The 18,455-nt window shown below is 38.4% G+C and overlaps 1 protein-coding gene across 6 annotated transcripts in view; it reads left to right on the top strand.

Annotated features, from left to right (window-relative positions):
• LOC117166926 (UTP--glucose-1-phosphate uridylyltransferase) overlaps positions 1-18,286 on the top strand; it is a 194,490-nt gene extending 176,204 nt beyond the window's left edge. For 4 of the 6 annotated variants that reach the window (XM_033351389.1, XM_033351387.1, XM_033351391.1 and 1 more), the window contains exons 10-11: positions 17,721-17,933; positions 18,009-18,285. In XM_033351389.1, coding sequence (XP_033207280.1) covers positions 17,721-17,933 — 213 coding nt within the window. In that variant the 3' untranslated portion in view covers positions 18,009-18,285. Of the gene's footprint in view, positions 1-17,720 lie in introns of all 6 variants that reach the window. The other 2 variants (XR_004466327.1, XM_033351388.1) reach the window with 2 other exon arrangements.
• The last annotated feature ends 169 nt before the right edge of the window (positions 18,287-18,455 follow it).

Below are 18,455 nucleotides of genomic sequence, written 5' to 3'. Positions count from 1 at the left end.
TTTCGAAAACTGATTTTCAAGCCATCAGGGGCCAACTCGAGCGGCCTGAAGCGGCCAGGCAAATTTTATGCGTGGTTATAGAATCCGGAGTCTCAATTGAGCCACCCGCCGTCAAAACGAGACATGCTCGAAATGCATTGGTTTCAGTTTGCCTCTTGGTTATTCTCGTTCTTGATTGTTTCATGTAGAATTTTCAATTTTGTTGATGCACATATTGATAGGAAATGTCATTCCACATATTTTTGTTCCTTGAAAAAAGTTTCTAACTTTTTTTAGTTTTCGAGATAAGCACGAAATTATTACTTTTTGACAAAATTGAAAATCATTATATTTTTGCGTTCCGCTCGCTCTAACTCCTTCAATAATAGGAATATCAGGATGAAATTTGTCGAGAACATGCATATAACTGTTCCAAAAATGACAGTAATATTGAAATTTTGAATTTTTTCCCAAACATTTTTTATTAATTTGTACCCGACTCAAGTCGTAAATTATGCATTGACACTTTCGAACGCTTCGTTTCGCTGACGAATTTCGAAAAAAAAAACTGAAACTTGTCGTTACCCAAAATCCGAAGGGGGTTGAAAGAAGTTTTTTGAAAAACGGCAAGTAATTCTGACTTGTGGTTCACGAATAACAAATAACGACCTGACGCTCGACCGATACACGTGCGAGCTTGTTCTAAGGATGCGTCTAGCGGAGGCGAAGATCCAGTTGATGCGGTCAAAATATCAATTTCACAAAAAACAATTTCGAATCATTTGGTTACACAATCCCGAAGAATAAATGATCTAGGTTAATAATAATATTGGATTCATATAAGCAGAAAAATAAATATTTATTGAAAATTCGATCAATTTTTCACATTTCCGAAAATAATATAAACTTGTCAAGAAATGAGCAATAGAAAGAATGGAAGAAAGGATATTCTAAACCTTCTTTGCGTTCCTGTATTTTATTTTCCATATGAGGTAAATGGCAAGAAATCGTGCTTTGTTTTGATCGTGGTATCAACAGGCAAGATCCTCACTTGCGCTAGACACATCCTTAGAACAAGCTCGCACGTGTATCGGTCGAGCGTCAGGTCTTCATTTAATTGTTATTGGTAAAACACAAGTCAGAATTACTTAAAGTTTTACAAAAAATCTTCTTTGAACCCTCCTCGAATTTTTGGTAACAATAAGTTTCAGTTTTTTGAAATTCGTCAGCGAAATGAAGAGTTTGAAAGTGTCAATGCGTAATTTACGACTTGAACCGGGGATAAATTAATAAAAAATGTTTGGGGAAAAATCCAAATTTCATCATTACTGTCACTGTCGGATTATTTATATGCATGTGCCCTACAGATTTCATCCCGACAGTTCAATTATTGAAGGAGTTAGAGCGAGCGGAACGCAAAAATATAATGATTTTCAATTTTGTCAAAAAGTAACAATTTCGTGATTATCTCGAAAACTAAAAAAGTTAGAAACTTTTTTCAAGGAAAAAAAATATGTGGAATGCAATTTCCTATTAAAATCTGCTTGAAAAATTGAAAATCCGATTTGAAGAAATCAAGAACGAGAATAACCAAGAGGCCAACTGAAACCAAGGCATTTCAAGCGTGTCCCGTTTTGATCGCGGGATGCTCAATTTTATCGACTTTTTATTTGTCATAGCTTTTTCAGTATACTAAATTATTTCTTTTAAGTCTTGATTCGTCTCGAAGTCTCTGTCAAGCCGGAGATAATTTTTTCTTGCATTAACATTTCTGGTGACCAACATTTTAAATATTTTTTAATTTTCGAATTTGGGTTCTATTCGCAAAAAGACAAATAATCGACTTGGATTTTTAAAAATTTTTTTTCGGAATGTTTTGCGATTTTAGGAACAGCTGAAAGTTGACTTTTAAAATGTACGCTTCGACAACAGTAATTTTCTCCAAATTTTTTGTTTTTACAACAACAAAATTTTCACTGAGATACAAGAAACATCATTTAACAGGTAGAAAGATTTCGAAACAGCTTTGATAAATGCGAACTCAGTGCGATTATTTACACTGAGCTAGAGCTACTTTTTCCCAAGTGCTAGGACTTTTTGTCCCGATTAGCAAGAAGGCGAAGAAAGCAAATAAATTATTAGTGTGGCATATCTCAGAGATAAAATGGGTTTAAGATGATTGTAAATAGAAGGTAAATAGAAGTACTAAACGGTGGCGTTAGCAGTTTTTAGAAGGAAAAAATGGCTGATTGTATTATTGTGCCTCAAATATGGCTAAAAAATAGCCAGTTTTGTTCTTTTAGGTTAGGATATTTTAAAAACCTGACGTATAGGAAAAATTGAGATAACGGATTCGATTTTAGGATACCAAAATCCTTCGGGATCACATGCTCCCATTTTTGAATACAAAAAAGATCTAATTTTTGTCAGCCTATGTAATTAGTTACTAAATATTAATGACTATTAAATTAATTATAATTAATTGATAACTTAAATTAATGGTAATATTCATTATATTATTATATATTAACACGATCTCTATACCGCTCTCTAGATGAAATTAGTGTGACTAATTTTGTCAAAAGTAAACTTTACTGCTAAAATTACTCACATAAAAAAAGAAAAATTGACAAGATGCTCGAATAGTAGCGGCGGCTAGTATTATCTCGAAACAAAATAATTATTAGCTGAATAATAAGAACGGTTGGTTCTATGATAGTTACAGTATTAACAGTAGAAAATTTAAAACAAAAATTCGTAGAAGTCATTCGACAAGCTTATAGTATGTATATCAGTTCGGAGACTTCTTGTATTTCTTTAGGACGATGGCTGCAATCTCCTCACAATCCTGGACTTCTGATCGCTCTTTGATCCGTTCGTCGAGAGTCTTCTTGACAAACGATGAGCATAATGCGTTTACTGCGAGCAAACGAGTTGAGGGTCGTCTAAAACTACGATCCCTTCCATGTCTAATTTGACGCCCAATGTGGGGCCTGTTGGGAATATCTTATTGTATTATGTAAAGTAAATCTAATAAGTTAGCTACAGTTAAAATGAAATCTTGTGTAGCGACTTTGCAGGCTTGAAAGAAGACAGTGCATGCGTGCCTCATTGCTTCGCTATCCGGTAAGTTTTCCGCATTTGTGCGACATGAATAAACTTTGTCCTGGAAAGGTTATGCTTTTTTCTCTGCTTCTTGGCTTCTTCATCAGAATCTGATATCTGGTTTGTCATCTCGGGCTGGTGTTCATCTCGGAAACACGTCAGTTACTAAAGGACTTGTAGGCGTAGGTTTCGTAATAGACGTGTCCGACATTTATGGGCCTGAAAGCTTTAGTATTATGCCGGAACTATCGGGTGATTTGATCTTCGGGATAGACTTTTGGTTGAATTTTCGGGTGTTGGTGGATGTATTTTTAAAAACGTGGACTACTAAGTAATAGTAAATACGTTTATCGCCTATCAAACAATTCTATGGGTTATGAATTATGTGTTTAGATGACCCAACACCTTATCGTCCAAAACCATATTGTCGAAGTGAAGATATTCGTAAATATATGTATGAAAAAACTGATCGATTGTTAAAAGCAGGATATATCATCCGAAGGAATAGTTAATGAGCTTGCTCATTAGTGGTAGCTCCAAAAACTCAATAAACTAAAAAACCGGCTTACTTCTTACATAATATGTCTAGATCCTGGCTAAATCCCGCGCAATTGCATAACTTCTGACTTACACCGATTTTTTACGTCTACAAGACCCCTCTCCCCTACATGTCATGGTAGAACTACCCGTTTAATCGCTGAATTAATGCGGTGCATTCGGTGCTTCTTCATTTCTATGCAGACGATTTTGTTTAACTTTTCAACTTCGGTGTCAGGCCATTTGATGAGCACGAAGTAGTACACGAGGACAGGGATGGCATGGATGTTGATTTCCATAATTTTATTTAGAGAATTGATGACCATCCTCATTAATCATGTATACTGAACCTATGTGATATACAGTTTAGTGAATTGCTGAATGGTTTCAACGCTAAACAAAACCATAGTGCACTGATGCATAGGCTATAGTGATAACAGCCGAAAGCAATCTGTTTACAAATATTGAGTATTTTTGATCTGCCAGATTCTGCTCATTCATTCTTGTGGCTAGCTCTGGCTATTTAAGTAAGAAGAGTCTATGATGTTCTCTCCTCAGACTTTGCCCACATTTCTCTGCTAAACAATAAATACGTATAACATCTCTGTTCATATGTTATCTATATTTCAATTACCTTTTTGGTTTCTAAACCCCTACTTCTGCCTCTGGTTGTATAAGGCTATTCACCTCTGGAGGTTGTGGTGATGTTGCATCACCAACAGGTTGAAGAAGAACATCAATTATCCCTGCTTGACCGTGTTAGGCGTCTATCTCTAACTGATGTTCATTGTCATCCTTTTTCCACGCCAAATCAACCTGTTGTTCAATCTCCATTTCTCGGTCTTCTGAGATATGTAGATTAGTCCTGATATCCTTTGCCTTAGCAGGAAGATCTCGCAGTGCGACTTTCTTTATATTAGGATACTTTGGAGCAAATTTCGCCCTTAAATTGTATCCTTTTTCGATTTTCGTTTCAAACCTTGCTTGATATTATTATTATTATTATTATTATTATTATTATTATTATACAAGAGGGCCGGGCAATAACTGGCCATAGTACTGCAGCAAAAACTATTATACTATACCCTAATAATTACCTATCTTCCGTATGGGTCGTCTTTACCATTCCGGGCTAATCAGGGGATATACAGCTCCCATCTCAGCCAGTGTATCTGCTTTCTCATTAAATTTAATTTCTTCATAGTCGGGAATTCAAATAAAACTGATCCAGTTATTACTGCCAACCTTAAGATGATCTTTAAGGCAACTCCAGACTATTCTGAGAGTAAACCCTTCAGATGTAAAAAACTTCAGTGCTGATTGCCTGTGATAACAAATGTTAATATGGTGGCCTCCATAAATTCGTTTACAAATTTTCTCTATGCAAGCTCTCGCTGCCGCAATCTTCCTTGCGCAAAGATGCAACGGCGGAATGTACAGAATTACCTCAAGATCTTCTTTTGGTGTTGTTTTCATAGCATCAGAGATCGCCAAGCAGAAAACCGTTTGGTGGTTTTCCAGTTGATTAATACTGCTAATTATTTGAGTGCTTCATATGAGTCGTGTGTGTGTATGTGTGACGTTCAATGAAAAAACACGTCTTAGGACCGAAAAATAGTTAATGAGAAAAAGTAGACCAAAGTGAAATAAAGGGTTGAATACGGCCAACTACGGTCAAACATGAACAATGACCAATCAAGGTTCTCTGTAGTCTAGCAGTGTCTGGTAGTGAGTGTGGTTTAAAATAATCGAGCTTGTAGGGCTGCCGACTGCCCTGGAATTGGAGGAGCAATTCTAGACCTTGGGTTGATTCGTGTTCTCAGGGTGCACGAGACTTTTGCCGGATGGTCGTATTCAGTCTCTCACTGACCACGGCCCCCTATCTTACGATCGTGATACTAGTAGGCTGTTCACAGAAGGTGTTCGAAAGCTCGCCCACGAACGGAAGATCTACCATCACCCACTGAAAAAGTCAAAGCTGCTGACAATGAAACAGCACATTGTTGGCAAAATACGGGTATCATCTGATGCAAGGAGGAGAAAAAGGCAGAAGAGAGGGGTGGGTCAGAAAGCAACTACAGTTTCTCGCTGTTCCATCGCGCCTCTTTAGCGATCTCCCTGTTTTTGTCAAAAGTCCAAAGAAAACGGACGACATAGAGTCTTTTTGGAGTATGTGTTGAGGACAAAGAATAAAGAACTCTTAGGACCGCATTATGTATGCTGAGATACGTCGTTCCCACGTAAGTGGCACACCTTGATAGCATGTGCTGTAGGCATTCAGTGTGTGCATGGCACGCTCTGCACCTATCGCTGGGAACTTCTTGACATAAAATGCAGCCACGGTGTACTAAGGTGAGAAAGATACTACTATGGCACGAAAAAATGAAACTCTATACCTGAATGATATCCTGATGATCTATAGAAAGCAAAGGTTTCTTGCTTTGACTGAAGCTAATCTTCTAGATTTCTGTGAAAAATTTCGTGCATTTTTATGTTGAGGAACTGCTTGCCAAATTGTTCAACATCTGCTTTCTTAATTCTGGCTTTTAGGAATAAGGCATCTACATGAAGGAATGCACTTTCCTTACTGCTGATGTTGAAATGTAGACCAAGGGGCACTGCCGCCTGCCTTGCGTCTTTGCAAATTTCGTGCTTCGCCCATGGAAACACATCAAGCAAGTAGAATATAACCTAGACTGCAAGCATGTTCGTCGAAGACATCTTGTTCAATCCCGACAGATTGGAATGCAAAATCTGTCGAAGAAGGTGTTACATGCTTCGGAGAGACTCCTTCACTGAGGTAACGTTACAAGATCAGGGTCACCGGGAAAGCCAATAGTCTTTTCTTTTTTCAGATGAATCTTCCCACACTTGTACATACCAAAGTCCATACTAATTTCTCATTTGTACTTCACGATATTTACAGCATGTTGTAATTTGCTTTCACCGGAAGCATTGATCTTCAGGTCATCCACATAAAACAAATGAGTGGCCATATGCTCGCGATGATTTTTGTTGCCGCAGAGGTATATAGGAGAATTGCGAAGTGCGAGAGATGGTGGCAAAAGTGTGAACCTTCAAGGTTTCCAAACGACAGATGATAAGTATGTGCCTATGAGAGGTTGAATTGAAAACTTTTCGTTAGTCAATCCAGGCTGCATACTGCGACTGCTTATCAATTAATGTCACCATATTCTGCATAAAACAGGGTTGGGTGCCAACGAAAGCCGAAATTGGAGTATTTAGACTGCTAACCCGAGATTGGAGAGTTTAGCATGGAGGTGCAGAAGAGAACTCACGAATATATGTATAAGTTACGTAAAACAACAAGCTCTTTTGTGTCCGTGTCTAAATGTTCGAATTAATCCAACTGTGGAAGAGAACTGTGGAGGAGAAAGGGGCTACCACAGTGAACGTGGGTTATGCCGTGAAAAAACGCTAGCAGAGCTAGCAAGAATCAGGAGCCCTCTAGTCGAAGCTGGTGGATACCTAAACATTCCAAAGTTTAGGAGGATAGCTCACTAGTCTAGCTTGCGCATGGTTGTCGCTCTCAGACCTATAATTGGTGACACTGGTAATTTATAATTTTAAATAGAGTTGGCTCACCTAACGCCTTGATTGCTGCCGTACCTTAAGGTTCACAAGCTGGACCTCTTTTAGTCTCACATATGACACGCTGAGAGCAAAAGCGAACTAAAAAAAACGTACGCAAAATCAAAGTAAAAACAAGCGAGAGCAAAAACGGCCTAAGAAAATGCGAGAGGTAAGACGACAAAAGAATGTAGGGAGAAGGTTCCCCCCACTTTGCTGCTGCGAAGACCAGTCTCGCGTAAAGCCGAAAATGCGGGAACACAAACCCGAGCTGGCCCGACTTCACGAATGACGATCTAATCAGCTGCTCCTCAAATTCACTCTGGTTTTAAAGTCATGAATTATCATAGAATCATTACATTTATTGCTAAGAGGAAAATACTATTTACTGTACATATATATTAGGAGACAAGTTTTTAGGGCTTAAAATGACTATAAAAACATTTTTTAACTGAAAATTTTAGTTTATACTTAAGTTTCCAGTTGAAAAAATTAATTTTCAACCCGCAAAAAATACGAATTTGTAAACAAACGATTTTTAAATTAAGTAGATAAATTTGTAAACAATAAGAAGAATTTTCTACCTAAGAAGATGAATTTTCAACTAAAAACATAATTTTTTGAAAAAAAAACTTTCTAACAAAATTGCTCCATTTTCAACTTTAGAACCGAATTTGAAGTTAAATAAAAAAATATTGAATAAAAAATGGACTAGTTAGATTTTCGGATAAAAATGCATTTTTAACAAAATAGTTTAATTTTCAACCAAAGCTATTAATTTTGTATTGAAAAAAATTAATTTTTAACCAAAAATGGAACAGTAAAATTTTAAATTCAAAAGATCTATTTTAATTTAAAAAAAAACAAAAGAAATCGATTGTAGAACAATATAGTGAATTTTTCAAGCAAAGAAATGAATTCACGGACAAAAAGACTAACATTCTTCCAACATGAACCTTAACCATATAATTGAATTTTCTACTAAAAAAAAATAAATTTTAACGGAAAATGAAATGTTTAATCTCTATATAAAATAATTATTTTAAAGCAACAGAAAAGAAGTTTTACAAAAAAGATGCATTTTAAACGACAGAAATAAATTTCTATTCAAAAAGACGAATGTTTAACAGAGAATGCAAAAAAAACAACAAATTTTCAAATTAAAAAAATGCATTTTCAACCCAAAATGATACGGTTAAATTTTCAATTCAAAAAATTAATTTTAAACAAAATATTAGAATTTTCAGAAAACAACATAAATCATTCTTAATTGTCAAGCAAAAAGTTCAACAAATTAGGTCAATCTTCAACGAAAAAATAAATCAATTTTCAACTAGAAAAGCAAAATTTTCAATAAAAAACGATACAGTTAAATTTTCAGTTAAAAAAATATTTTTTCAACCAAAAAAGAATCCAGTTTTCAACAAAAGAGTTAAATGATCAATCAAAAAATTAAAGTTTCAATCAAAATGGATAAGTTTTCAAACAAGAACAATCATTTTTAACTAAAAAAAGAAGAATTTTCAACTGAAAAACGATAAATTGTTGTTATGGTCGACCCTGTGAGAATTGGCAATTTAATATGTGATAACCTGTTCTCATAGAATTCACGTAAGCGTTTTCTTTCAGTTCAATGTCCGCGATTGCTGTTCTTACCCCGTAGACCATCGATTTAATTATGCAAGAACGGTCAATAGCCGGAGTGAGAGAGCAGGAGCGCGGCTGCAATAATTAAAAATTAAAATGCGATGTCTCTTTATATTTATTCTTTCCTAATACCTTCAATCCTGAGCGCAATTTGAAAATGTTGATTAACAATATTTATTATTAATAGACATTGACCTAATAATTTTATACATTAATAATATATTACTTACTACCTATTTTCAAATTTTGGAAATAATTAATTGAATTTAAAATTCGAATAATCGATAACAATTGATACTAGGAGACTCATTTATTTAACTTTCCAATAATATTAGTTTCGCCATAGATCTTACAACTTTCTATTGCTCAGAAATTGTTTTCAATCGTTGAAATAATGATTTGAATGATTTAAATGAAGAATTTAACTTTGATTCGACATTGGCACACGTGCTTTCAATAAAATGATTAGTCGATGCTCAATAAGCATTGGTGTTTTGAAGTGACGCCATATCCTGTCGCCCTTCCCACAGGTATCAGCAAAATAAATTTTCAAAACTCTACGAAAATCCCTGCCAAATCCTATTTCCAATAGGGAACGAAATAAGGCAAAGCTAATTTTCTTTACCAATTGACACTAACTTCTATCCTCGTTCGGAAGCCAGTTGCGCGATCGGAAACTTATGGTTCCATGCTCCGTCTCGTCTTTTCTCGCGCGTCCTATCGCAGTCGCCGTCCGAAAAGTCAAATTTTCAAAGTACCCAATAGTCCGAGTTTTCAACGAGTCAATGACAAGGTAAAAATAATAAAACCTTAGTGCGAACTACAATAACTCATTTAATAGTTTCAACTTAATAAATGTAGAATTTATTAGGTTGAAACTGAACGATTCCCACGGATAAATAAGCCGGGGTTATTCAGGGGTGAAATCCCGAGTGAGGAGTGCCAAGGATCCTGAAGGGGTGACGTACAGGAAGGTCAGGTGTATCATAACATAATATTTGCTAGCTTGTTGTCTAGGGAAACCATTAGTTCAATCTTTCTCTCTGCCCTTTTGTTCGGTCTATCGTTAAACTAGAACACATAATTTTAGTTAAACTTGAATTAAAAACAGAGATTGTGTGAAAGACAATTTAATTTATCTCGGAAAGAGAAACTTGTGCAAAATTTCAATAACAAATTTAATAAATTAGTAACTATTTTTTAATTGAATATATTCAGTCAATCATTTGGAACATAGTCTCAATTTCAGAAAAAGGAGCAAGTTCGGTACTCTGACGACGAATCCACCAAAATATAAAATAAACAAAACTAAGTAGAGTTACTTTGGTTTGTTGTTCTTTAACGTATCAGCTCATTTGGCATCATGCTACCACAAAATTACCCCAATAAAAATCAATAAATTTACAATTTATTTAAGCTAGTTCATAACAGACAGAATGGTGTCAGCGGTAGGATTTGAACCCCGAAGCCCACATGCCTGCTAATTAAATTAACGTATTTTAACTTTCCTTGAATTGCTTTTTTTGTGATTTTAGTGAATTTCGAAGTTTGAAAAAAATCCATAATAATCAATAGATCTGCTGCAGAATTTATTAAACTTAGTTAATAGAATTCTCAACGGATCTGTGATTATAGGAAAGTGAGAGTGAACTAGCTACAGGGAAATGCAAAGAGGCTAGGCAAGTCTTTTCGGCCACCTAACCCCTCTTCCAAGAATCACTCTCAAGCCTTCTCGGCCAGCGTGTGTTTGGTTTCCATTTCATTATTTCAGAAGTAGGGTAGCAAATCATTGTTTCAATTGTCACAGGGATTATAATTAATAGAAAGTGCAAAAGGTTTAGACAAGCCTTTTTGGCTAGCCGATGCTCTTTCTAAGATTCAACTAGCAAAACTTTTCGACCAGCTGTTGATTGTCTTCCGTATAAATATATTCTTTGGATTTAACTGGAGACTTCTCTAATTATGCAATACTTGATTCAAAATGCAAAAATCATAAGCAAGCCTCTTTGACCAGCTGTCCCTTTTCGAAGGATCACTATGCAAGCCTTATCGGCCAGCATGTGATCGGTTTTAATCTAACTGGCATTATTAACGAAGTTTGAAAAGACCAATTGTCTTCAATGGTAGTTCTAGATTTCGACAATGTCTGATTTGAATAAAAAACTATGGTCAAAACCTAGGAGAGGAAAGCCATTATTTGACAGACAAAATAAAAAAAAATTTAACGCGATCGTTCAGATTTATCAAAAATAAGTTTATTGTTGATATACATCCTAATGCATAAAAGGGGAGAGCTGTGAAACTCTGACATTGAGAACCTCCTTCACAGCAAGTGCACGAGCATCTTATCGGGACACACAGCCGCCACATCTACCATCAGGGCTCCACGGTTGGACCTCCCCAACTTCTCAGGGAAGGATCACGAAGATCCCTAAGTTTTCCTCAGGGACTGCGAGACCTTTTTCGCTCAGTCAAGCATCGAATCGTCCCAATGCACACACCTGACAGGGAAAGCGCTACAGGAACCTGCATCAAAGTTGCGGAAGATATTCAAATCCCTCTCACTAACCTGGCCCAAGTTTGGAGAGGTACTTCGGCAAAAATACTCCGGTCACGCCACGGTCATTCGGCTCAATACGCAGCTCTATTCACGCAAGCAGACCGAAAAGGAGCCGGCTTCGGTGTTTCTTTAAGAAAAATACTTGCTGGCCCTACGACTAATAGCTACGGTAGCCGAAGACGATAAAGTTAGGATACTGCCCCGACTTCCACTTCCACCGAGACTGCCCGGTCCTTAGAAGGGAGCGAGGGAATTCTCTGCAGAAAAACTGGCGAAACTCGGCGACCCGCGAAACCGTCGAGCAAGCACCCGTTCAAGACCCCCGGCAATAAACATCACCAGCACCACTGGACGCCGAAGCCCACGCCTCCGCGTGCGTCTCGGAACAAAGGAAGCCATGGCTTTCGTCGATTCATGCTCCTCGGACAACTTCATGCAAGCTGCTATTCTGAGCGACGCTCAGATGCAAAATTTAGAACGCAGCCCACCATATGCCAAACTAGCCGCTCGTGAATCGTACCTTCCATTAATCGGTTCAATAAGGTCACCAGAGATCAGGGGCAAATCTTACCCAGGCACCTTCCTCGTCAGTCCGAACCTCGAAAACGAAGTCGTATTGGGAATACCTTGGTTTGAAGAATATTTTCCTATTGCACGTCCAATGCACCCCAATCCATACGTACAATATCCATATCCACCCATGAATCCACCTAATTATGGATAGTCTTACACTATGCCATACCCGCCTCCATTACAGGGAGTAGCTGATAATTCCCCATGGTCTCCAGTCCTGTCATCTGATCTGCCGAAGCAAGGCCAGCATCATCCAAACCAATGCATTTATACTTCAAGAAGACGTTGCGTTCGGACGTGACGACTAGTCCAATTCTTAAGGAGCGTCCCAAAACAGAGCAGTTTTTGGATCACTGCTGAAAATTTTCCGAACCAGATGTCAACAAACAGACTCCCCAGTAGTACATTTAACTGTACCAGAACTTCGTGGAGGTAAGCCTTCGTTTTTTGTGGATCCCGGATCGGACGTCAATTTAATCACCCTGAAAGCACTAATAGAAGACAACACTGTAGAGGATGATTCTATTCAGATTTCTGTTATGATACCTGAAATAGTAGAAGCCCATGGAACCATGTGGGTATAGATACTCAATAACCATCTGAAAATTCATGTCATTCCCAATGATTTCCCCATTTCAGTCGATGGAATAATTGGCCGCCTTTATCTGCGACAGAAGCGAGCTCAGCTTTCTATCAGGCGTAACTCCCTCGTAATTATATAGAGACTATCATCCAACTTCCGAAGAATCTGACGCCGAAGATTGATACGATCCCCAAAATCTCAGTGAGTGAGTGAGTATTGAGAATCTATCCTTCGTCAAAATGGTTGTTGGCCCCGAAAGGGAACGGTGGTGTTATTGTCAATATTATTTATAGGTTAATGGAGCTGTCAGGGCCTCTGCTCAGTTTCTTTGGTTTGGCCTAGTGGTTCCAGGAAGATGTACCCTTGAGTACACTGAAGCCACGAGTTCAATACTTTCATGCCTCTTGGCGGGATTCGTTAGCTCACAGGGGCTTGCTGGTAGGTTCTTTTTCCGGCGGCTTTCCAGAATAACTCCCAAGGATTAGAGGTTAATATTTTCTTGGGCCTATATTCTGGGTGATGTTGAGGGTTTGCACATTCCTTCGAAGAACTTTGAGATATTGAAGTTCTGAACCTCCCGATCCTGAAGGATGTCGGGGTGCCCGTCTATATCTCCGGAATAGGCCAAGGCCTCCGGAAGAAAGGACAAACGGCGTTTCGGTTTGGCGAATAGACGGTGGTTGGTCCTCCGAAGCATCAGCGAATAGAGCAAACAGCCTCTCGGTGGTGAAGGTGGTGTCCGGCTCATTATCGGGGACACAACATTGATTCTTGGACACGGCTGTTTTCTCCTTGGTGACGGTGTTGCTGTTTGCGGGTTGACCTGGAGTTTAGCATCGGATTAATGATCATCTTCGCTAGGTACTGTGGAATAGCCCAGTTCTCTACAGGCTTCCACTTCCTTTTCGATCCGTCTGTTGTTAGCCCGAGCCCTCTTTTGTCGGGGGTTCAGCGCCATTGATTTCTCGTTGGTAATCTGTCAGAATGACGCCCTGGGTATGGGCATTAAGACAGAGCAACGGACGGTAGGACCAGGGGCCAAAGCCCAAGATCGATTCAACTTTTCTCGGCAGTAATCTGTCAGAATGACGCCCTGGGTAGGGGCATTAAGACAGAGCAACGAACGGTAGGACCAGGGGCCGAAGCCCAAGATCGATTCAACTTTTCTCGTCCGTAATCTGTCAGAATGACGCCCTGGGTATGGGAATTAAGACAGAGGAACGGACGGTAGGATCAGGGGCCGAAGCCCAAGGTCGATTCAACTTTTCTCGGCAGTAATCTGTCAGAATGACGCCCTGGGTAGTGGCATTAAGACAGAGCAACGAACGGTAGGACCAGGGGCCGAAGCCCAAGATCGATTCAACTTTTCTCGTCCGTAATCTGTCATAATGACGCCCTGGGTAGGGGCATTAAGACAGATCTACGAACGGTGAATCAGGGACCGAAGCCCAAGATCGGTTTCAAAATTCAATTGCTCTAAAAGGAACAGGTGCATGTGTGATGACAAAACTGCAAAAATTCAGTGGTATGGTAATTTATTTTTCTCCTATCAACTCCCTAGGTAGAGTGAGAGAGATAGAGAAAAGGAGAACTTGGATGATGTATTCTGGACGTCTACTCGTGACGTCGGAGAGAAGATAATTAGTAGTCCGTTAGGTGTGCTGGGTGAAGGCCGAGTGAAGATAGTGGCACGAATGCGTGCCCTTATACACAAAGCGCGGGGCGCGCGCCGTAGCTCGCCTCACTTCTCTCAACCCTGCGCATGTGCGCGGAGAGGGAGGTTGCTGTTCTCGCGTTCGCCGCACCATTCCATTTTTGGACCTGCGCACCATAGCTACCCTCGAGTCTCTCACCCTGTGAGTAGAGAGGGAATACTCGTTCGTGAGCTGCCTCCCACCATCGTCCGTGGCCCGCGCGCAAGTGTCCTTCTGGTGTTTCGAGTGCGTTTCGACAGTTCTCCGCTCTAATCTCTCTCCTCCACTTTACAAATTATATTTATTAACTAATGCTACAATTTAATTATGGAATACTGTAAGGTAAGAATAGTTGATATTACCTTAACATTAATTATCTGAACATTGATATTTGTATTCATTAACATGTGATAATAAAGCAAGGCTCGTCGAGGTGAGAGCTGGGAATTGAGGATCTGAAAACAGACACTTGTGACAATCACAAGTGACTATACTTCTGAGTCAGAATTTTCAGCTCTCCCTTTTTATACATTAAGAATGTATATCAAGATGGTAATAAACATACAGAAGAAAACGTTATAACAAATCGAGTGGAAAAAGTAATCCAAAATCTGTACATGAATCGCTTTAATGAATCTGAGAATAAAGAGGTTCTAGGATGGGCAAAAGATTTCTCGGATGTATTTCACCTCAATGGAGAAGTGCTCAACGTCAATAATAAGATATAACATAATATCCCAACCAGCAGTGATGCTCTCATCACAAGAAAGCTGTTCTATCATTCTCCGGAAGCTCAGGAGCAAATAACTATACAAATTGACAGACAGCTTAAGAGTGGTGTGATGAGACCATCTAAATCTCAATACAGTTCTTCTATCATGATCCTCCCTAAGAAAATGAACGCATCAGGAAAACGCAAATATCATGAGGTAATCGATTATTATCGAGCGTTGAATCAGCAGGTGATAGGAGATGCATATCCGTTAACGAATATCTCTGACATCCTAGATCAATTGGGAAAAGCACAATATTTCTGTTTTCGATCTTGACAGCGGTTATCATCAAGTTGAGACAAAGCCAGCGCACAGAGCTGAAACTGCATTTTCAATACCGAGAGAGCATTTCGAATATTAACGAATGCCCAAGGGGATCAAGAATGCTCCAGCAACATTTCAACGTTTGCTGGACACTGTGTTCGAGGGGATCTTGGGAACTTAAGCGTTCGTTTACCTTGATGACATAGCTATTTACTCTGAGACACTAGACGGACATAGCAAAAAGGCTCAAAGATTGTTTAAACTACTTCGAGATGCCAATTTAAAACTTCAATCGGACAAGTGTGACTTTTTATATCCAGTGGTTGCCTACTTGAGACACATTATCGGACGTGAAGGTGACTGTGAATATCTGGGCTATAAAAGAGTTTCCGAGGCCCAAAACAGTGCGTGCTTTAATGCAATTCCTGGGCCTTTCTGGATACTATCGACGTTTTATAGAGAACTATGCTAAATTGGCTGAGCCATTAGCGGACCTTCTGAAAAAGGGATGCAAATTTATCTAGGGACCGGAATAGGAGGAAAATTTCATCAATATGTGCGATTACCCCTGCCAGGAGTCGATATTAATATATCCCGATTGCACAAAAAATGTAAACTGACCACGGATGCATCAGAGTATGCGGTAGGTTCTATGCTAACCCAAGAAGTAGGCAAGGTTCACATGCTGTTAGCCTATTTCTCCAAAATACAGAGAAGTATCGAACAACGGTACGATATGATCGAGAAATAATGTTTTGCAGTGATCTAGGCAGTACTTGATTTCAGACCGTATCTCTGTGGGCGTGAGTTTATACTAGCGTGTGATCATGAGCCAGTGCATTGGACCACTTATGTTCACAACCCTGGCACAGATCTTATTCGCTAGAGATACCGTCTCAATAACTACCAATATGTCTTTGAGTATAAAAAGGTAAATTAAATAGAGGAATAGAAGCGTTATCAGGGAACCCCGTGGGACTAGAAATTGATTTGATTAATGCTGAGGGCATGCAATCGTCTGGTTTCTACCCTTCCCCTTCAAACTCCTCTAAGGACACGACAGATTGTGCGAGTCACCATACGTGCATCACTTCCAGTAATCCCAAACAGGACGAGGAATGTGCTTCACTACAGGAATAGTGTTCTCATACAGGGCAGTATCGCGCCATGTCACTGAAGTCCACGTCGACTGTAAATAGTGCCGAGAATAAAAATGCTTTGAGTACTGGAACCGTAGCACAACCCAAGCCTACAAATGACCGAATGACTTGGCAGCGGACCACACAATCGTCGCAGAAAGAAGATAAAACTGTCGTTTCAGAATCAGTTCAGAAAAAGGGCAAGCCTTAGATTAGGGAACCTATTCTGAAGAGAAGAATAGTGAACCGACCCTAATAGCAACCAACCGAATGCGTCTGCGAGGGCGTTTACGGGAAGAACCTGCGAAGCCTACATCTGGTCGTGACAACTCAAATTCCGAAGATGTGTTCTCAGAAGACAGCGATGATTCCGATCCAACATTCTATCTAAAATATAAATAACATTTTAAACAGCCAGTTAATATGTTTTAATACTCTATGGTTGGTTTCTGGTTATTGCCTTAAATGTGGCAGGCCTTCAGAAGAATATCTGAGTATTATTCTGAATGTCTAAATAAACAAGGCACTTTGACAGCAGGTGTAAATTTCGTTACAAATTTCGTTACGCTGACAGTCGACTAAATGCCGGAAACTTCCAAATGCCTACAACATATATCCTCACGACTGTGTAGTGAATGGCCATAGAATACTATGTAGTTTTTTAAAATGAAATACGGATTATAATGATTGCTATTTCACTAAATAACTTTAATTGTTTACTGGTTTGTAGGATTCTCCAAAAAAGCTAAAAACTATAGGTTTATAAAATTTAGGTAGATTTTAGTATAATTATTTCACTAGTTGACTTGAAGTAGCAACTTTAGTGCTTAAGGCTTCTAAAGAATTGTTTTGATTTCTTTATCATTGTACAGTACTGACTGGAGGAAAAAAACATAATAATCTTATCACGGTTTTTCATTATGGAGTACAGTAGAACGTATTTAATTTTGTATGCATTATGTAACGAGTGAAAAATCTTACGATATGTACCGTTTCATGTAATATATGTATAATGAATATAGAATCCAGAAGTTAACCATTCTTTAAAAATTCATGAAATCTTGTTGAATCCCTAGAAATCTTGCAATCTGTGGAAATCTCTTGAAATCTCTTAAATTTAAAATTCCCTTAAACCCCTTAAAATCTTTGGAAACATTTAAAATCCCCTGAAAATTTTACCCGTAGCTATGTACGTTTAAAATTCCACACAAAATGCGTAATTCTAAATAAAAATATTTATTAATGGTCTCATTATCAATATTCATATGATTGCAGGTCCATGAGTTTCTGACTAGATTTTCGACAGTCCCGGATATTTTGGAATTGGATCATTTGACAGTATCTGGAGACGTGACATTTGGTAAAGGTGTATCTTTGAGAGGAACTGTAATGATTATAGCCAATCACGGAGAACGTATAGATCTTCCATCTGGCACGATCTTAGAAAATAAAATCGTTTCTGGCAATCTCCGAATTTTGGATCATTGAGTTGGTTTCGGTACAATGACAGATGTTTTATTCGGCAAGACTTAGTCTTTTAATCTATATTGTGGTTTTTTTCAGATACATTTACACCAGCGAAGTTTATTCGAAGCCTTATTTAAATATATATTAAACGAGGTTTATATAGTGAGCTGAACTGTGTTCATAACGAATTGAAAATATATTTTATTATCACAAGGCGTAGGATAGAAGTGTTCAAGATACATCTTTCAATGTTTGGAAGGATCTTAGACTTAAAGAAGAAGTGTAAACATTATTAAAAACAATATCACTACAAAATTAAATTTTCACATTTTATAAACCGATAAGGAGATAAAGCGCAATAAATCTTGAAAAAACGAAGTTATCTTTGTGTTGTTTCGATCATATTTAAAAGAACCCCAGACAAAAATTTACATACCGTTTTTTAATAGGCTAGTGTATTAGCAGAGAGAAATAGAGAGTCACAATGCATTAGAAATATCAGTTAATAGAAACATGGCGCCCCCTACTCCCCCGTATACCCGT

Source organism: Belonocnema kinseyi, chromosome 2, assembly GCF_010883055.1.
Source record: "Belonocnema kinseyi isolate 2016_QV_RU_SX_M_011 chromosome 2, B_treatae_v1, whole genome shotgun sequence".
Classification (NCBI taxonomy): domain Eukaryota; kingdom Metazoa; phylum Arthropoda; class Insecta; order Hymenoptera; family Cynipidae; genus Belonocnema; species Belonocnema kinseyi.
The sequence above is the reverse complement of the archived record's forward strand: the minus strand, read 5'-3'. Positions and strand labels throughout refer to the sequence as shown.